General features: G+C 43.1%; 1 protein-coding gene across 1 annotated transcript in view; it reads right to left on the bottom strand.

Moving 5' to 3' along the window:
* Nucleotides 1–225: 225 nt before the first annotated feature.
* Nucleotides 226–21,138, bottom strand: part of SEC14L5 (SEC14 like lipid binding 5) — a 32,439-nt gene continuing 11,526 nt past the window's right edge. Inside the window, exons 3-16 of the mRNA XM_065644787.1 lie at nt 17,056–17,205; nt 16,797–16,928; nt 14,737–14,865; nt 13,852–14,071; nt 11,950–12,062; nt 7,182–7,371; nt 6,749–6,837; nt 6,147–6,217; nt 5,339–5,510; nt 4,547–4,681; nt 4,005–4,142; nt 2,937–3,182; nt 2,353–2,531; nt 226–1,204 (exon numbers count right to left, since the gene is read on the bottom strand). Of these exons, the coding sequence (XP_065500859.1) occupies nt 1,099–1,204; nt 2,353–2,531; nt 2,937–3,182; nt 4,005–4,142; nt 4,547–4,681; nt 5,339–5,510; nt 6,147–6,217; nt 6,749–6,837; nt 7,182–7,371; nt 11,950–12,062; nt 13,852–14,071; nt 14,737–14,865; nt 16,797–16,928; nt 17,056–17,205 (2,070 nt within the window). The 3' untranslated portion in view covers nt 226–1,098. The remainder of the gene's footprint in view (nt 1,205–2,352; nt 2,532–2,936; nt 3,183–4,004; nt 4,143–4,546; nt 4,682–5,338; nt 5,511–6,146; nt 6,218–6,748; nt 6,838–7,181; nt 7,372–11,949; nt 12,063–13,851; nt 14,072–14,736; nt 14,866–16,796; nt 16,929–17,055; nt 17,206–21,138) is intronic.

Raw genomic sequence — 21,138 nt, forward strand, 5'->3', positions numbered from 1 at the left:
GATTAGAAACCAAGTAGAAAGATTTCTCAGGATTGAAGACAATCAGTTATTCCTTTCTAAAACAAAGTTTGTCCCATTAAAAAAAGCTGACTGGATTTAATAAATAGCCATTTCTGAAATTATAAATAAGTTAAAAATTAATTTAAAATAAACTAGTATTTGAATAAATACATTTCAGTAAGTGCTTAAATACATACATGCCTTATTTTAAAGTTTTCTCTTCAAGTTAGCTTATGTTTTAAAGAAGCAAGTTCTATAATACTGCCATAAAATTTTGTGCCTTCAGGAAATAAAATATTGCTTTTCTTAGCCCTTTATAATTTGATTCGGTTCCCATCCACTTCGACGGGATGGGTCAGATCTACTCATTATTGCTTGTAAACCTGAGGAAAAAGGAAAAATAGTCTGTCTTTAAGAAAGATGCTGCTTACTGGCAGCTGGTTCTCTGCCTGTACTTTCTAGAAAGCCATTTTGATTTTTGTATCTCAGTGGGTTAAAAAAATCCAACACATTCCCCAATAGCATCCTGTTGGATCAGAAGAGGTTTTAGGTTTGACCTGGAACTGACTTCTGAAACATCCAATCTGTATTACAGTATTTACAGTTTGTGCTAAGTCCCTGCACCTGAAGTGCCCACTTTACTTTCTGATGTGTAATTGGTACCCTGGGCACCCAGAAAACTAGATTAGTTTTGCTACACATGAATAATCTAGTCCTACAGATCAAACAGATAAGGCAACATCAGTCTCCTCTACCACACATAGGAAAAGGACTGACTGGAAAGAGCCCTTTAAAGTTGAGTAATACACGGATTCATGCAAAGTGACATTCATCCAAAAAACACAATTTGTGAAAAAGACTACTAAGAAGTAGGCATCTGATACAAAATTTCTAAATCTGCCATTTGAATTCTAAGTTTTTATGTACCAAATAGCCCCCTGAAGCCTCTCTGTGTCCAAATGGCTTCTGCGAGTGGTCACACGAACGACTGCTCCAAGGCTCAGCCCCTGGAGGCTCTTTGGTTTGGTGCACAGAGCAGCTCTGGGGCGGCCAAGAAGCCCTGAGTGATTTTTCCTTGCCGCTGTAGCCTTGGTCCTGCTATCTAGAAAGATGGGAGCTGCTCTGGGACTGGCTGGAAGATGTTGTGGCTCCACTCAGCTGGGAAAAGCCGCTGTTGCAGGATTCCAGGCTCGACACGGATCCCCTGGGATAGGACAAACCAGATGTATTTGTTAGGAAGGCAGCTATTAAAGGATAAACTGTATATCTGACAGGAGATCAACTTACACTCTATAATGCTTGCAAAAGTATTTTATTTTTTGTCCCATCGGTTTCAGGTTTGCCCCTAAGAATCTCAGAGTTCCTTTGTGTCATGATGAAAAATTTATCACAGACATTTTCTTCTTAGCTACAGATATGATACCTTGTCTCTTGCGGTTATTCTAGGAGCAGGACACAGCTGGAGCCTCTGCGGGGCTGCAGTCACAGCCCCCAAGTAGAACAGAAAACCCAAGAGTGCTCCAAATGCAGCACAGCTCAGCGAATGCAGCTGCCACCACCAACCCAAGAGCTCCAGCCTGCTAAGCACAAGAGTCCCAGCTTCAGCATGTCCAGCCATGGTCTTCGGCTCCTCCTGCCAAAAGCAGACTGGGCTCGCTGTAGCTGTGACTGCCTACTGTTCCTGACACATTTTATGCAGGTAGAGCAACAAGGAGCAGGTTTGAATGACTGGAGTGAGGGATTTGCTGCTGCTCTGACTGCACAGGATCTGGCCAGGTCACATTCTCAAGCTTGCCGTCTGCCCACCTGCAAGTCTGGTCTACTTAACACTTTCAACTCCTAGTGCAAGGTGAAGTACTTGCAAAGAATTCAAGTTATTCTGTGGTTTAAAAAGGACTTTTTGCATCAAAGGCTAGGCAAATCTGGCCAACGTGGATGGATTCACTTATTCAGAAAGCACTCTCCAAGTCACAACTGATATCCTTCTCAAGTGCCAAATGAAATATGTATAAAATAGTTGATATTTGTTAAGTTACTACAAAAGTAACTTCTAAAACGTTCCTAAGATAAAAAACTCCTCCATGAAAAACCTCCCCCTCGGCAGGTAGCTGTAAGCAAGAACTGAAGCACAAATTGCACTGGTGGATGTACAGCCAAGGGATTCCTTATTACCTACAGGACTAAAGGGGATTCCTTGCACAAAAAGCCACTAAGTTTTTGCCAAACTCATCATCACTGAAACACACGCCCTGTGGGGTTCACTGGTGTCCAGATGTTTAACTCACTCGGTCCCTCTCATTTAGCTTCTCTATTTTAAGTCCTACAGTAACTCTCCCCCCGTAAATCTCCTACCTGAAGTCCTTGGAAGCAAGAACCTCATAGTAGTATATGAGCTTGCACTTGTGACTGGAAACTTGCAGAGAGGCAAGAACATCATCCACCCGAGGGAGGCTGGTGCCAGAACATGGCACAGGGCCGTGCATTTTCCACTGGAGAATGTAAAAGCCAGGCCAGCGAGTCACATGAGATCCCTGGAAGAGAAAGTGCCATCAAGTGACTACCAGGTCTCTTAAGAAATAGACGAATGACTTGGCAAAGTCAAAAGAAACTCCTGAGCTGACTGCCTTGGGGAGCACACATCATTCACTTATTTTACATGTCTAAGCCACACTTCTGTAATTCTAGTAAAAAGAAAATAATGGTTATCTTCAATTAACTTTTTATCAAAGATTATGGCATCTCTTTCCAATGGCTCACTCTAAGTTAGGACTGCAATAGCAGCCACTTTCACGGGGAATCCAGAGAATGACGACCACAGCAATTACCAAGCAATATGTAATTTCCCACACCATTACTTCCACCCCGTCCCCACCACCAGACCATTTTAGAGTTTGCTAGGACTCTAAGATCGATGCCAGGACCCAAACACATCTGACCTGGATACTCTCTCCTTCCCGGCAAATCAGTGGAGATTCCATACGGCTGTAATCCACTCCAAGGACCCACGTCTTATCAATTAGCTGCATATTGTCCCCAGCAGAAGAGGTACTTGGTAACGTGGCTTCTTTATGACTTGTTTGAGGAGCTCGTTTGGAGTGAAAGAGGCTGAACACCACATCTCCCTTCAGGATGTCAAAGTCCCAGGTGATGACGGATTCCCCTTCCAGAATCTCCACCACTACCTAAGGAGGAAAAAGAACAAGCACATTGTAAAGATTCGGGTCTTCTGGTGGCAGCCAGCATGTTCCTCCAAACTCTGCAAACATGCTTTTCTCTACAGTCCTTCAGCTAGGCTGTTGGTCTTGATTCCTAAGGAGGATATAGACTGGTTCCCATTGCCAGTCTTCTGCCACAGCACATCTGTGTACATCTCAGGCATTTTTACCCCATCTCTCTCCTGTATCAGAGTTGCTTGTAAACCATTTACTAGTCCTAGGAAAGCCTTCAGGAAACCAAAGCGAAGCATTCAGGACACAGCACAGAGTGCCTTGAGTTGTGATGCACTCCCAAAGGCACTGCTGCTTTTGTGGGAGTCTAAGCAAGCCAAACCAGTTACTCAAAATCACCAAAGCTAGTGGACTGTTTTGAAATTCAAGTCCTTTTTTGGACATTCTCTTTTCTGATGACTCCATCAGGATGTTCCCAGTACACGCCGCCTTATATCACCACCATTACTGTGCTGGCTATGCCACTGAGAATGGAAGCTGTACTCTCAGAATGAAAATAGAGGGAGCTTTATTCCCCCAAAAAGAGGAAGGAAAGTGCATCTTACAGAAGCCCAGACCATAGTAGATACAAGAGACACTGCTTTTCAAATTGCTGTACTGAACTTCCACATTTCTAGTCATTAGCTAGCCTTAGCCTTCCCGAGGCGCGCTGCTGCTGAACCATCTTGTGCTCACACTTTGGGAGCTCATTGTTTTTCTAGTCAGCCTTAACAAAAGGAACACACAACTGATACCAGTTCAGCTCCTCCTTCAGCATTATGAAGTTCTGGCTTGTACCTCATGCGGAGCTCCTTTGAGGACACTTGCAGAGTGATAGATAGTTTCTGTCCATAACCGGATATGATCTGAGTTCTCTGGCTCTTCTTCTGTTTGATAAAGTGACTTGGGAACAAGCCCACCTTCTGGGACAGTACACTGGAAGCATCAGACAAACAAACGTGAGCGTTCATACTCATCTAGTTGTAAAGTATCAAGTCATATGTACCATGAACACTTGCTGGCTGTCAGACACAGAGGATAACACCCTCAGCCGATATAAGATTTCATCATGGGATTAAGTTTACTTGAACTACAATGGTTTATCTAAAGTCCATTTAGAGATTCGACCTCTAACTCCCTTCTCCAGGGCAGCACCATCACTTCAGGGTGAAGCCTCCTGTGTACAAATTAATTGCACTGTGCTCAGAGCAGTGGTGTCCAGGCCAGAATAGAGGTTTAACCATCTTTTGGAATGGAGAGGAAGGCCAGGGTGTTGAGAAGGGAATCGAGGGAGCTTGCACAAAGTTGATTTCACCTGCACAACAGGAAGGAAAACTCACCATGCAGTCTCCTCCCAGGAAGTCTGGGATCACGTCTTTGTCCACATAGTCCACCAGCCCTCCTGGACCCTGGTAGTTATTTCCACTGTAAATGAGGAATTTCTGCCTTGTGTTCTCATTGATAAAGGGACTGACCTGAAACAAGAAGTGGGCACAAGACAGTGTCACTGAGTGAAGTTAGAGACGTTTATACCATCTTACATGGACACTTTAGGCTTTAGGCCAGAAGGTCTCATCAGCAGGAATGCAGACCAGCCGTCGTGCAGAGCTTCCCAACTCTGAGTCACTTCCCCAAGGAAGGGGGTAACAAATGTGAGATGATATAGTACACTTTCCAACATTTTCTACTTCATGTAAAATAATTTGCAGTCACCACACCACGTGTAAACCTCCCAAGGAATTTAACAAGCATGCTCTTAAACTGCCAGAACAGCCAGCAGGCACCAGGCAGAAACATATTTATTACTCTTCTGTGTCTTCCAGCATATTAAAAAATATTTTTCTTTTCCCATTAACATGAAAACCCACCAATTTTGGGCCACCACTGCTGCATGAAGATTTGCAGCTTAGACCCGACCTTGGTGGATGACAGCCACAAGATTCAATGAGTTACAGGTACGCTATGGCTTGCTCTGTAGGAATGCTGTGGTCTCTTCAGGCATTCAGCCACAAGGTACCTGGAAGCTTTTCCCTCCCTAACTCTTCAAATAAGCAGAACTTACACTGACTAGACGATTTAGCTATTTGTACGTGAACAAGTGTTTATGATCCAGCAGTTCATATTTCACCCACCAGAGTCCAGAGGACAGGGAAAACCCTGGGTGCTCGCACTATCAAGAGCCTCCCCAGAGTTTCAGGGTAGTTGTCCTCTACAACCTCAATTATCCGAAGCAGTGCCTTAACTCCAGGCCGCCAGAGATGCCGCATATTTAGCCCTTCCAAGTCCACCAGACATGTCCAGGATCTAAAATAAACACACAGAAAGAGACCTGTCAGAACTTCACTGCACAGTGGCTGCTCAGTTTACAATCCACACAATATTTCAGTAATGCCACAGCCTGTACAGAATCAGGTGAAGCCAATGAGGGAGACCAGCAGTTCCAATAAAAATTAGATCTCCACTCAGGCAGCAAACAGCCTGAATCCAGTTGAGCTTTCAAGTAAAACAGACACCCAGTTCTGAAGACAAGAACATATGCTGTCAGCGCAGAAGAGGGTGAAGGTGTGCAGGCCTATTGCTAAAAATAATTCAAAAATGCATTTTAAATGAAAGTGGAATCTGGCAGACAGTTTCCTGAATTAAAAAAAAAAGTTTCAAGGATGTGGACTAAAATCACCAAGACAGAAAGATTAAATTCACCTGAAATGGGACACAAAAACATGTAAGAAAGGACCAACAATTGATTTCATATGAAGCTGCAGAATTTATCTGCATTTAGGTCCACTATACGTGGTACCCCAAGCCCAGGAAGAGTCTGCAGACACACACTGCTGTCTGCTCTTTAACCCTAAGGACATAATCTAAAACCTTCACAGTAGCATTCTTCTTACCGGGTCAGTTCAAACTCTATAAGGATACAAGAAAACCAACTATACTAACGTGATGGGGCGGCCAAAAATGTTGGTATTTTCCTCACATCTCTTTTGTCCCTCCTCATTAATTGACAGAACCTGAAATCAAAGACAGTTCAGACAAGGATTAGCCTGAGTATGGCTGAGAAACCAGGATAGCCCAAAGATCTTATTTCAAAAAATACAGAGCCCAGAAGTACACCAGCCTGAGAACTTGCAGTGTGCAAAACAGAGAGTAACAGACTACATTAAAAAAAGCTTCTCTACTGAAAAGTTGTGCTTATCATACAAGGTACAGGTGGTGAAAATCTAAGATGAAATGTAACAGTCTCAAGATCAAATGTTGTTAGTGGAGCTGCATGAAAGGGCCACGGAAAGCTTACAATTAAACTGCAAATTATCAGAAAACATCTTTCTGACCCATTCATACCATTACAAAAGTTTCACTTTCTCTGCAGGAAGACAGAGCAGCTTGATATGCTAAAGTCACTAAGAAAACTTCGAGTTGCCAGCCATGATACACAGAAATTACTGGTGTCAGGCAGGTAGGTTCCTGCTGCACTACACCAAGGCTTCTGAACGCCCCAAAGGAAAGAGAGCTCCTAAGGTGAGAAATGAAGTACAACTTACATGTCGCAGCAGTGATTCCTCTCCCAGCGCTTTCACCAAACCTTTTGTGTCCATCTGGCCAAGACGAAGGATGTAGAGTGGTCGTCCATCTTCAAAACAAACATAAGGGTTTAAAGAGGTAAGTCCTCTAGTCTCCCAAGCTATCACTTTAGTACATTTTATAAAATCTAGATTGAATATTTGAAAAGGATAAAAAAAAATTGTATCCAAAGGCAACCTTATCAAGGAGATGCTGCTTTGCATGAGCTCTAGTCTGCCTGATCTGTGCAGAGAAAATAAAATTACAGCAAAACAGAGTGGCTATTTACAGGTGTTGTACTGCTTTGTTAATGTTTAAAGCGTCAATACAGCTTTCTCCAAAAATCCCAGGTTATTTATGAGGTTCTTTAATGCAAATTGTGCTGTAGTGTCAACATAAGGGCTATGTTCTAACCTTTGTCTTGATAATGCCATCCTCCAGTGTAGTATTCATCTAAGAGTGCTGGGGGCCTCCATGACTGCAGGATGTAATCCACCTGGTACTGCTTTCGCCAAGACAGTGACTGACAGAGCATTTCTCGAGCCTTGTCGATGTTGAAGTCACGAGCCCGCAGAAATCGGAGGATATGTTCATCCTTGGGGATCTGAGAGAAGAGAAAGTCCAAGGATCAAGATTGGTACATTACCTGTACCACTGCTCCATAAAGCCTGCGGAGAGTCCTGCAGAGCATGCAGCATTTTTTAATCTCTTAAAGCTAAGATGACAAATACTAAACCTACATTCCTTCTCCCTCCCTCCTTAACTAATCCAGCTGAATTTAGCAGATGGTGCTAGGATCACAAAGAAGTGACCAGCTCACAGCCTGTGAGAAGCCTTTCACCGATCCTATTGCCAGAAGCCCCAGCAAACTCTGGGCTGGCTGAAGTTTCCCTCAGCCAGCTCCCCACAAGGACAAACAAAATACTGTGTCAAAGTAACAGAGCTGCAAGCTCACCTCCCCATAGGGCACATTAGCAAAGGATGGAAAGCATCCATAGGTAACACACTAACCAAGTTAAGCACATGCTGTTAGGAAAGGAATCATGACTGCACAGTCCTCCCATGATTGCCCACTGGCACCAATTCCAGTTCTGGTCCAGGCCTCTCTTCTGCTTTGCTGTTGACAGTGTTTTGAGTTCTCCCACAGGCTTCCCCGCCCCATCACATCATCCTAACTCTTGCCAAAACAAACAAATCAACCCAAACTACAACACACCCTCTCTCTATCACTCAGTAATTCCAGCATCATGGGGACAAAAGCTTCCCCAAACCAAGCCTGTAGAATGGCTTATTCAAACCTCCTGCCAGATCTCCCATGTTCTCTTTAGCTGAAATACCAAAGAAAATTTGCCAGTAACACTAAGCAGCAGGAATTAACAATAAACCTGACAGAATCCATACAAGTGCCAAATTTGACTAAAGGCCTGTCCAGTTGCATAGACAATTGCTGCAGCATATGCTGCTGATTTCTCTTCTCAGTCCCTTCACCCCAGCTCCCCCAAAAGTATTCGACCTTATTTGCTACATCAAGTTTCCATTAAAAATTCAAGTTTTGTCGAGCAGGGATAGTCTCCTCCAGAGTATCTGTCCTGTGCTTAGCACAATGCAAGCAATCTGAGCCCTGCTGTAATACAAAAAAAAAAGCATGTGTTCAGCAGTCAAAGCTCTTTTGTTTGTTCACTGACATGCTCACAAAAACAGAAAGCAGGGAAGAAAGCAAAGCCGCCATCAGTGTCAGGCTGGGAACAATCTCAGTTTCACAAGCTGGTATGAAGCTGCAAGAGATATTAAGAATTGATTTCACATAAAGAAAGAGTTCAAGCAGCCTAAAGCCAAACCTAAAAGCACCTGAAGAGGAGACAGGAGATTAATGCTGTTCAGCATATTCTAACGCTACAAATACTGCATTTGTATGTCATAGAGAGGAAAAGGGCAGCCTTCCCAAATAGGATCTCAGATGTATTTAGAAGAATGTCACCAAAATTTTATGCATCATAGCAAGATCAAAGACAACAGGATTTTCATCAGATGATTTACACTTGCATTTCATTTCTGCTGCTCAGAGGAATCTGTTATTCACAAGACAACAGACAAAACCCACAAACATCTGCAACAGCCCCTGGATCTCCCATAAGACCCAGCAGAGGGGAAGGTTCTTAAAAGGTTTTGTTACTTTTCATGTTTCAAAACTATACTGTATGTAGCTACAAATAAGAGGTAAATTCAGGGCTTCTGTTTGGACAAAAGGCAGGGAGCTCCAAGAGGGCTTATTCCACTCTGAGTGGAATTAGTCTTTTAATTATCTTTGTCCAACCAAACAGTAACTCCAATATGCAAGAAAACGAGGTTTTAATTTCAGTCTGTTGATCTATTTACTAGTGAAATGTACTGTTCTACATAGTACAAAGCCCTTGATTACTAGCTTTAAGTATCTGCAATTTTAACACCATTTGAAATTTGTTTCTTCAACTACTCAGATTTTTAAAACAATGATAAATCTGATTCTAAAGAATAACGTCTGCTTCGGAAGGAACAGAGAACAGAGAGTGAAATAAGATGAAGATGACAAAAAAAAGGGACAGTTTCCAAGAAAGAGGAGATCTACAAGTATTTTTTTATGACAGAGAAATAAGGATGTCCCTGCTCTGAATTAAAAGAACAGATTATCACTGCAAGGTAACAGCCTCTCCAGAGAAAACTCATATAGGATAAGTTCCTGATTTTATATTATTGCAACAGGAAATTAAGAGAAGCAAATGGGCAAGTAATTAAGGGTGTTTAGGATGAAGTTTCAATAGCCAGCACCATCCTTCCCACTGGAAGTGCAAGTGCTTGCACAAACTCAGAGCTTCACGCATCCCAAAAAGCAGTTATTCCACTTTTTGCTCATGTGCTGCCACTATTACCTTCTCCAGTTTCCATTCCTCAGCCTCTGACTAGGAGGCAGGAACAAAAAAACCCACAAAAACACACCACAACACATGTAACAAAACAGCTTAACATTTAGAATGTGCTTCTTCCACCTGAAACCGAGACTCTTGCTGATCACACATGGGTAAAGTCTCACTGTCTTTCTCTCATCTAGGGCTCGTTTTCAGCTGGTTACCCAATAGCTGAGATATCTCCTATCACACAGAAGTCCACACTGTTTTACTGGACAGAACACGGTAGACCTGAAAAGCCACATGTCCTATATTTCAGAGCAAAACTGTATTTGGGCATTGATCTGTCCTCTTTGTTTTGTGTCTGCTTGTGGTCAAGTACTTTTTATCTGACAGGAGGCTGAATTACAAGAGACAGATCACAATCAATATTTAGTAGAGCACATTTTATTAGTTAAGTTGTTATTATTAGCAGGTTCACACAGTTCACTCAAACATACAGTTATCTGGTTAGTTGGCAGGCCAGCCCCAGCTGTTTACTTGGAGGCAGAGCATCATAGTGACATAAGAGCAGCTTGCAGGTAGGTGTTCAGCCAGTCCTTCAAGGGGTCCTTTGTTCCATCAGGTGTATATATATTCCGGTAGTCTCTACCTGCATCTAGCAGCCACCGTGCTCTTTGACATGGTCCAAATTATACAACCTGTTGATGCTACCGCATAACAGTGGCCTTGGACAGATTTAGCAGATGTTTGGTGTTCTGAATTTATCAGCTCTTGCAGATTCAACAGTGGTGTTAGTCTCTGGAGCTTATCGGCTGCTGGGAGACTTTCACGCACTACCTACAACACATACCATTCTTCTCTTCAGCCTGCGGTTTTCTGGTAAGTGTTTCTCCATCCATATTCACAGGTACCAAAAAAACCCCATGTGTACACTGACACAGAAGGGGACTTCTTCAGGCGTTCAGTAATAAAATAACTATAGCACTAAATCTTTGTTACATTTTATTTCTATATGGGTGACACAGTTTTTCCAAGAAAAAACAGGGGTTTAAAAACTATGTTTAAAACCCTTGTACTCAGACAAGACATGCAGAAAATACTGGCGAAGCTCCTTACGAATAACAGCTTCTTTTTGAAAGGCCAGTTAAAAGAAAAGAATTAAAATCTTCTAAATGAATGCAGAGCATCACCTGACCCATTCTGTATGACTGACTGCACAGTTAGCTGCTAAGCCAAGAAGCTATTACTATAGAAACCTTATCTAGCTGTACTCTGTTTCGATGGAGACCACTTGCTTCAACCATCTTTCTCCTGTTTTCCCCTTTTCTTAAGCATTCTTTATCTACCCAGCCCACCCAATTACCCTGTGGCTATACCCTTGGTACTTCTTTCTCATCCAATCTCTCTCTCTCTCAGGAAATCTGAAGTTAGATCCCTCTGGAGGAATTAAAGCTGCCCTGGGTTTTTTTATTTTCTCAGCCACATACCATTTACCCTCTTGGCCTGATACAGAGATTTCCCTTCAGTCTAAGCAGCTGCTGAACACTATAGGAGAGGTACATCTAGCTCACTGTATCCATGCTGCTTTTCAGGGAAAAGAATGTTTCTATCTACACTAGCTGGCCAACTCCAGCTGTACTTGCCCCAGTCTAGCACCTCAACGCCTCTACACGGTGAGACTGTCTCTACTTCCTGAATCTGATGTGGTTTTGAAATTTTGATAAAGGAGATTAAAACAAGAAAAGAATGAATTTTTCCTCCAAAGAGTCCAGCCCTTGGCTGTACAAGCTTACACGACCTGCCTGATGTGACGCGGACAGCACGCTGCTGACACAGAGCAGCTGAGACCTCGGTGCTACCAACCACCTCCCTGCTGAGCAGCATCTACCCAGAGAGAGGAGACACAGCACTGGCACAACCAAGCGCCTCTGACACCCCACCCTGTAGGCGCTGGGAAACACAACCCATCCAGACAGCCTGGTCTGGGCCACCAAGCCCCAGTCTGTGCCTAGTCTAAGTTCACAGTGAAATATCTATGCTCAGGGACCACAGAGCAGCCTTTTCAGTACTGACAAGACTGAACTGGGCAAAGCAGGTGCAGGCTGTGGTACTCTTGGATCCTGCTGCGAGGTCACACACACCATTCTCCATGCCTGGCCTTTTACCTAACCTTGCCAAAACAGCTGAGCCTCAACACACAACCTGTCCACAACTCTGAGTTTCATTATAGGGTTGAAGACACACAAACTATGAGAACAGCTGCGTTCGGGCTTGCAGTGGGCTGCTCTCTGCCTCACCTTGCCCTTGTGTGTTTCTTGAAGCCACTGGCGAAGGCGGATCAAGCAACTCTCTTGCATGGGAGTCAGCTGGCCCAAATATCGCTCAATGTAATCAGCATCCAATTTGTCAGCTGGAGGAAGAGGGGAAAAAAAGAAAAAGAACAGTTCAGAGGAGACTTGGCATAGCCAGAAAGGAGATGTACAGTTATTTCTATACATCAGGTGACTTATGACTGACACAGGAAGAGCACAGGAGCCCTCATTTTAGCTGCCTGAGGGAAGTGAGTGATATTCTCACAGTGATTAGGGCGTGAGGACACAGACAGCATGTAAGGTAAAGCTAGACCACTCCACCTGTCTCTTAGAAAACTAATATTTAATTCAAAGCTGAAATGATCCAGCAGGAGCTTTAAAAAAAACCCACACAACACACAAACTAAAAAACCACACAACACCACAACTCATCTTCATTAACCACTCCAAAAAAATGGGCACTTAAATCCCCTGGTGTTCTAAAGATCATACACACAATTCCAATAACAAGAGGCTAAAAAGCAGATAGCTGAAAACTGAAATGTTATTCTGCTTACAGACACCAGAGGGAAAAGGAGAATAACGCTACCATTTCTGACAGCAAAGAGAAGTCCTGTGCATACCAGCAGCTCAAGGTCCCTCCAGGTCACAGAAAAGGACAAGGGGTGCGACTCTGCCGGCTTTCAGCGAGAGAAGCAGATGTGCCAGCCCAGGCCTGTATGTGCAGATGCCAGCCAGGAGCACACGGTGCCCAAAACGGGGCCGTTGCTGTGCTGGAGACATGCAGGCACAGGGGGAACGGGGCTGGGAGAACAATCTCTGAGACAGCTCTTCATCAGGCAGGATATTTTTTTTCAGCAGATACCAATAACTACAGAATAAGGCCTGGACACCCACAGGATACACTGCTGCTGACTGATAATACAGAAATTATATCTGATAAGTGCTACGCCCCCATCAAATCCACAGAGCTAGCAAGCTGGGGAGCAGTCCCAGGGACGCTAATCACTTCCTAAACATGAATATAAGCAGAAAAAGAAGAGCTCGTCTCTTCTTCTGCTAGATGGGATCTGCCACTCTTAACTTTAATCTCAAAGCACATTAATATTTCTCATAGTCAGCTCCTCTGTGGATTTCAATCCTTTTTCCAGATGGAGTCCAACAAAGAGAAGCTACCAGAGAAGGTCTGGTGAGACCAGAACCATTGATAGTTCCAAATTCCAAGCTTTTTCTCTAGTTACAGTGAACAAAACAAGTGCTGTGTTTCCTTCTGAGGAATGACAACTCCTATTTCTAATGCCACTGCTCTAAATTAAAAGGCCCCTCCTATTTCTTTCTCTCAGAAAAGAATTGTATTTAGTCTAGAAAATATCATCAGATCACCATACAAAAATAAAGTCCAATTCAGGCATTTTGTGTGAGAAATGCATTAGACAATATTCTGAAAGCTTGTCTCTGCTTGATAATAGGGGCATAAACCACCCAAACCAATCCCCAACAACTTTAATTTTGAAACAGCCAAAGTATTCTCTTATAATTCAGTTATAGCGTACTCAAGATACACTTAAGCTTCTCCAATATAAAGTATAAAATACCTTAAACGTCAGATAAAAAACCAAGGTGTTTTGTGGTGGGTTTTTTTTGTTTGGTTGAGGTTTTTTTAAGCTCAAACAAAAACATACTGCCTGCACAATTTTTCTTGTCTTTTCAGCAAAAGTTCCCTTGTTTATGGTTGTGTTTGTCTTGAAAAAAGATGATAACTTTCCCTCCTCCCCACTCACAGTCCAGAATTAAAAAACAACTCGTGCCAAAAAAATAAACTCATTAGTCAGTGCTACTCAAGGCATTTAGACCCCCAGCAGCTTCTCCTGCCAGGCCAGTGCATACCATCAGGGCTGACAGCCTCTGCCAGCAGGCAGGAGCTGCCAGTCTGCTCTGTGGTAGTTCCTCGAGCCCCAGATTCCAGCCGTATGTCATCACCACCGTGTCCAACAGCTGGGGCTCGCTCGTCCTTCTGTCCACATGCTGGAGGAGGTGTCCAGCGGGGGATGAAGGTGATCCCTTGGGAGATCAACTCTTTCAGATAGTGTTCAATCACTTCCTTGCCCTGAGGGGAAAACTCTCATTAGGGAAAAAAGCAATCCCATCTCCCCAGAATCAGCAAGTCACAGAAGAGCTTTCCTCAGGATAGATGACTAATGCTGTTTAAAATAAAGACAAAGGAAATTGACGTCTCCTTCCATCTGCATGACCCCATTGGAAAAATTTCAGTATGAAAGCACCACATGAATGGTGAATTATAACACTGGCTAAGCAAATTCCAATGCTGTGGATGCAGCTACCTTTATAACACTTTTATCCCGTTCTCCTGCTCCCAAACCATCAGTTAGCTGCCCTGTTCCTCTGCAGCCCAGAAGAAAAGGCCACCAACAGGAAGTGCCTCTGCCCAAGCTCCTGGAGAGACAGTGTGGTGATTTTTACCCAGAAATTTCTCTTCCTGCATGAGAACAGTGTCCTCGGTGTCTGAGGAGGCTGGCACCCACAGCATCCACCACAAGCCTCCTCTGGCACAGCCTGCTCCCCTCCCTGCACAGACATATTCCAGCAAGCAGATTGTTTCTGCTCACTGCACACTGGATTTTTCTTCATTTGCTCTACTGATTTCAGAGACATAAGCAAGGATATAAAACTGTAGTGGGTCTATTTTACAGAAAAGAAAATAGAGCCACACCAAGAGCAGGTTTTTGTGGCACAAAGGGAAGCCCATCTTACCCGCTTGATATTTGAAGTGTACTGCTTCATAGCAATTTTTTCCACTGTGCTTTCAAAGCCAAAAAATGACTTGATGTCAAGAGATGCAGACTGCTCAAAGCAAGTCCACTCTTCATTCTCAGGGTGAACCTAAGCCAAAAAATACACAGAGGGTTGGATGGCAGCAGATAGCTCACAACACGGCACGGCCCTTGCCCTGGTACAAAACTGGCTATTTAATCTCCACAGCTATAGAGTGAGGGTGCAGAAGAGGCACCCTCAGACCCACATTTAGCAGTCAGATTAATTTTCCCAGAGTAATAGAAGGACATCACGAACTGGACATACAGACATTTGTGGTTAACTCAGTATTCTTCACACACACAAGGAAATCAAGATTAAAACCCATCTCTGCCCAGCACAACTGAACAGTAGTATTCATAGCAGAAGTTGCACTAAAATAATAGTGAGACTGCCTGCTTGAAACTATATCAGGATCTCCTTACAGAAAGGCAGGGATGGCCTCTCAGAACCTGCAATTAAAACACCTACGTCTTCAATGGAAGAAAAGTGTTGGTTTTTTTTTTTCTTGTTTTGGATCGGAAACTCAGCAACTGAATGTCAGTCTTCCACCCAAAACAGAGGAGGCATGGCAGAGCAGGGAGTTCTCCCACTGCCAGTTCAATATGCACCTTTCCTTTCTAGCCATTGCCCCTCAATTACTCTATATGTGGTAAAAACCTACCTCTTTTAAACTTAACCCTTTTCTGAGAAGGCTCTGCCTTTTCTCAGTAGGTGCTGCTATTCACGAACTGAAATGAAAGAAAAATATTCCAGCCCACACACAAAGATATGAGCTCTATAAAGGACACACATTCCCCCTGGGGAGACACTAAGTAACTGCAAGAGCAGGATCATATTTCTCCAAGTTGTTTCAGAGAACATTGCAGGAAAGCAAAGATGAGAATAAACCTGTTTCCGGTACACTCTGGCAGGGAAAAGGGAACTGGTAAAAATAGAGCAGGCACCGATCTTGAGGATGCAGACAGCTAGCTCCCTGTTCCAGGAAGAGCGCTCCCCTCAAAGCACAGCTGCTAACGTTTCCTTCTGAAGTATGAGAGCTGGAAGCAACATGGCCAAAATCAGCAAGTGCAATGATGTCTGTGCAATTCCAGAGTTAACCTGGGAACATTTCAAATTTGTCAGCACCTTTCACAATGATGGAATTTGATTTACCGTAGTTTTTGGGAGGCCCTGCATAGCCACCAAGTCATCTCTGGCTCAGGAAACCATTCATGATCCAGAACGTCAATAGGTTTTTAACTCTCCGTCTCTTGCTTGAAACAGAAGCTACTTCCAGTTTGCTTACTCCCAGGAAGCTGAGCTGTTGTCCAGTTGCCAAAAGGGCAGGTAAGTAACAGGATCTGGACTTTTGTTTAGGGAACAAAAAGTAGTATCTGATTGCTTCCAGAAACTGATGAAGCTGTTTAATGGTGACTGAGCCCTAATAGCACAATTACAATGAAATGGGACATTGTTGCTGAAGATACAGCCACAAAGTGAGACATTCTGAGCCACAAAAAAACCTCAAGACCTTTCTCCAAATATTTAGAGCATAAGGATCATGACAAGATGCTAAAACTTCACTTATTTGTGGGCAAAAATCAACTGCCAGACTTCCCTCTGGCTCTCATCATCATAAATATTAAGGGTTCTCTTCTAATTATCCAGATCTAAATACATGCCCAAGCTTCAGATGCTTTTATTAACTTTTTTATTAACTTAAATTTCAACTCAAAAGAGTTACTTAGTTGAAACTAACACTGTTAGTTCTGGAGCACCAACCATGTTTCCTATTCTCATTCCAATTAGAGAATCTCAATCAATCTAAAAAAGTTTAAGCCCTATGAAAGCACTGGAAAAAGCCTGCACCCTACGAGCCAACAGCCTTCCAGTCCAAGAGTATCTAATCATATTACACAACAGTCCACTGCTCAAATTCATTCAAGCAACTTCACCCAGTGTGTCAGCGTGTGACTTTCAGCAGCACCTTCACAGAGAAGTAGAAACAAGGCAGTTACCGAGTAGCTGCATGTTTCAAGGACGACAACACGGTTGGCAAAAGTCTCATTGTGGGCTTCAATGCGGAGAGTTCGCTCCTTCCAGTTCACTGTGTTTTTCTGGATGAAGAAAACATACTCTACTCCTGCAATCTGAAAAGGACAAAGAATCAAAAGGAGTGGTGGGGAGGGGAAGAGAGAGCGAATAACTTTAGGAACATTTACTGATCTAAGCCAGCTAACAAAACCCAGGACTTTTTGCCCTCTAGGTCCCACTTGCCTTCTTTAGCAGCCTAGGAGCATCCACATTTAGTTTGCAGCTCCGTTCAATGATATGTATAGCTCCATCATCACTCCTGGATTCATGCAGGATTTCACTCCCCAGGAAGACTGGGATCTCTGGACATGTAGGAAAGCGCTTCTCATATGCCTGGAAGTGAAAAGAAAGCAACTTTGAGCTTCTGGCTAGGATCAACCGTAGCTCTTTCCGAATTAATTAATTCTGTTACAGCAGGAGTCCAACAAAACAGATGACCTTCACCTCTGAGAAAAGGGAAGCCAACACAAGGGTTAAAGTTGAAGCAAAATAGTTATGAACAGAGCTGGCATCCGCTCATGTCAGTCATCAAGCTAAGCATGTCTTAATATAACTTTTCTTTCACACATGAAGTAGAAATAAAAGCTTGTTGTTAAAGAGTACTGGGAAGGGACTGCTAATAATTTGAACAGCAGGAACCTAATCTTTAGCTAGCAAAAGCAAGCACAGCTCCACCGATTTCTGCTGGCTACAGACTTGACCCAGAGACTAAAAAAAAAAAAAACCCACCACAAACACAACACTACACAACAAAATCAAGTCAGACATATTGCCTGTATGAAGAAGCTATTTAAAAATATTGAATACTCCTATGCCTTAAAAGTGTGATACGTCAAACAGTCCTAGTTGCCCTAGACTATTAAGGGTAAGACCACCAATTATTGGCTACTCACTTTGCCTTGATTTATCAATTTCTAAACCAATTCTGTCCTGGTTATGAAATCTTCCTTGTTTTAATTAACTCTCATCCCTCTGAAAAACCTTTTCTCTAAAGCTTCTTTATCAGCTCTAGAAAAAAATCCAGCTTTCCACAGAGCTTGCAGCAAACAAAATTAACTTGCATAAAGGCATGTTGCTCCTCCTTCCCTAACTTCTCCATCTCTTATTATATTGCAAAATCTTTGCAGGATGGAATGTTTTCCTTAGATTTCTGAAAAATACCTTGCACTTCGGGATGCTATTGTAAATACATAATTGAAGCAACACTAGCACAAGCTGCTCAAGTAGCCCCAGATTCAACTACAGCTGTGACAGGAGAACCTGTGCTCTCTTTCCATTGCACTCAGAGAGCTACACCATTTTGGTCATAAGAATTTTTTGCTATCATTCCACACACAAGCCTGCCCACTATGAACTGCTCCTATCTTCCTGTCTTCTGTAAGACACGACCGTTTTATACAGCACGTAATTCTCATGAGTATTTATACTTTTATCTCCCACAAAAGAAAATATTAATGTGCTAGTGATCAAGATGATCTCCATTGCTAGCACATGCACAGTGCCATGGGCATGCTGAAGGGTGGCTGCATTCTCTGTTACCACAGCAGTTCAAAGGCTGGTTTCCCCTGTACGTATTCATGGACCCTGGTGCTGTGAATAATACTTGCTCTTAAAATAGCTCAGGCACTTAAGGACACATTCCATATCTCCTGCTCCTAGACCTCTGAATGGAATAGAAGTTATTTCAGATCATCGTATTGCTGTAGTATCAGGAGGAAAGTGCAAGCAGACTACTAGCTGGAGTTCTGGCCACCCTCCAAAGGCCTCACTTCAACAGCCTCACAAGGAGTACCGAGCTGTAAGCTGCTCCTCACCACTGAAAGACTATGATGGCCAGTCTGAAGCCCCACATGCCACCCTCTGGCTCCCATTTGAAGATAAAGCCAGTGGATCTCAACATAACTGTTTCTTCCTCCATTAAGTATGCACTTGACCCAGCTGGAGACAGGCTTCCTAATAAACTGCCATTAAACCTAGCAAAACCTAGACCAAGACAACTACTAACAGAGTGCAATGGCTATTTCAGACAGCTAAACAACATCTGGAGATGAAGTAAGGTCAGGGCAGAGAGGCACATATCTGTGTGTAGCCCTGGTGATATAACTAAGATAACAGCCCAAACCCATCACCTAAATAGGTGGAACACTTCCATATTTGAGAAAGAATCCTTTTCGCACATCAACATTAAGTCCTTTGCTAATCATCTTTGCACAACAACTCTAAAAATACAGCAGCTAACGATGCCTGAGATCATATGAAGGACAGCTAAAGTGCCACACCACAGTCACAACAAAGTTGTCCTGCTAACATGCCTGATCAAGACTGAGCTATCAGGACAGCAATCTACCTTTTGCAGCCAGCATTCTCTTACCAAAATCAGTATCTATACACAAAGTACCTTCTTGTTCCAACAGAGAAGCTAAATGATATCAAGGCAGAGAAATATTTTCAATTTTTTTTTTCCAAGACATTGCCAGAATTATTCTCTCCTCCTCTATGATTCTGCAGAGTGTGAGGTGAACAACAGAATATCCTAGTCAAATGAAAAGCAGAGAGTACTTAATATTAGCTTGATTTAATACTTTGGCTTCTAATCTGCCTGCATTTGCTCTTATCTCGTTGCTGCAGTAACTCTGCACTGACTAGTATATAGGAACTATGATTTGTCTCTCACTTCTCTGTCCCTCCACCAGAAGAAACAGCAGCAGTATTGTGCTGCTACTTTTAAGTGCATATCCACAATATTGCTTTAAGACAACCACTTTGGTGACCAAAGTCTTGAACAGCATCAAATATATCTATGAAATGAATGGCTCCAGGAAGCAACTCCCTCCCTTCTTCCAAACCCCACCAGGATTAACGCCAACAGGCAGACCCAGCTAATACTTTGCACACCTCTGCAAACCCTCCAGCCCGAGCAAGCCAACTCACCACACTGAATTCCAGCTTGTTTTTTCCCCAGATTTCTTGCAAAATAATTGTTGCAAAAAGCAGTGCAAAGTTGTGGGGTTTTTTTGTAGTGGACAGTATACATAATGTGACCAACATACAAATGCCATGCAAATCTTTGCAGTTATCTCCCTCGGACTGAAACACAGTAAATTTCACAACAGAGCTGGGTGAAGACAGAGGGATTTGGGATCTGTTTGAACTCTCCAAGATATTCTGCTTGGAAATAAAACCAATTGGTTTTGGATGCATCTAAAATGTTAGCGAAAAAAAAACAAAAAACAAAAAACCACCACAACAACAACCAAACAAAAGTCAGACAAAAAAACCCAACCAACAAAACAGACAATGGCCTGTTGGAGTTTGAAAATTTAAAAAAAAAAAAAAAAAAAAGAGAAAAATTATACATGAAAAATTTATAGCTAAATAAATTTAAACATGCAGGAAAGTCATAACAGATACTCAAGGGTTCAGTAGTGTCAGATCTTTCACACTGAAGGGAAGACAAGGGAAGACTGTGCAAGGCCACAGTGGGTGTTTGCATGAACGTGCCACTATCACGACCTGCCCCGCTATCCCAAAGCGCCTCAGCAAATGTGCTGTGGCAACACGCATGGCCAAGCAGACACAGGGGACTGCCAGGGCATGGAGTGCTGGGGAGGGGGGCTCTCAGCCTTACTGCAGAAACCCAGAATCTATAAACCCAGACTGTATCAAATTGCTTACACAGAGACCTCTGCATCCCAGCCCAAGACCCTCTAGTGCTACAGTAGCTGACAAATGACTAACCACACCGAGAAATGATTCATCAGTGATATGGCTGACTATGAAATCATTAAGGAGTGCTTTGACTGAGGTTTTGCCCTGCAATAACAAGGTTTGGCCAGCACTCTCCTGGGAGATGTGTCTGAGTGGTTTTACTGATGCTAAACATTATGGGACTAATACTGTGACAGACAAAAATACCTCGTGAGAAGAGAGTCTTTGAGGACAATGCAAGGAAGCCACACTTAAGTGTCCTAAATTGCTGGTCAAATACACAGTAACCAGTAGAAAGAAATGCATCTGTGAGAAGAGATTGCCCTGAAGGTCAGCCAGATGCCAAACAAGAACAAGCTACACAAGAATACAAACGTCAAAACAAACAAAAAAAAGAATTTACGCAGAGAAAAGGGAAAATTACCTTCCCCTACAATCCCCCTGCTTGACTCCTTCCCCTCCAGAGCACAGAGGTCCTGAGTCCTTCACCTTCCTAGTACCAAGGTGTTACACATATTGACAGTGTGTGCTCCTGCTCCAGTTCAGTCTCCCATAGAC

Source organism: Caloenas nicobarica, chromosome 14 (assembly GCF_036013445.1).
Source record: "Caloenas nicobarica isolate bCalNic1 chromosome 14, bCalNic1.hap1, whole genome shotgun sequence".
Taxonomy (NCBI): Eukaryota; Metazoa; Chordata; class Aves; order Columbiformes; family Columbidae; genus Caloenas; species Caloenas nicobarica.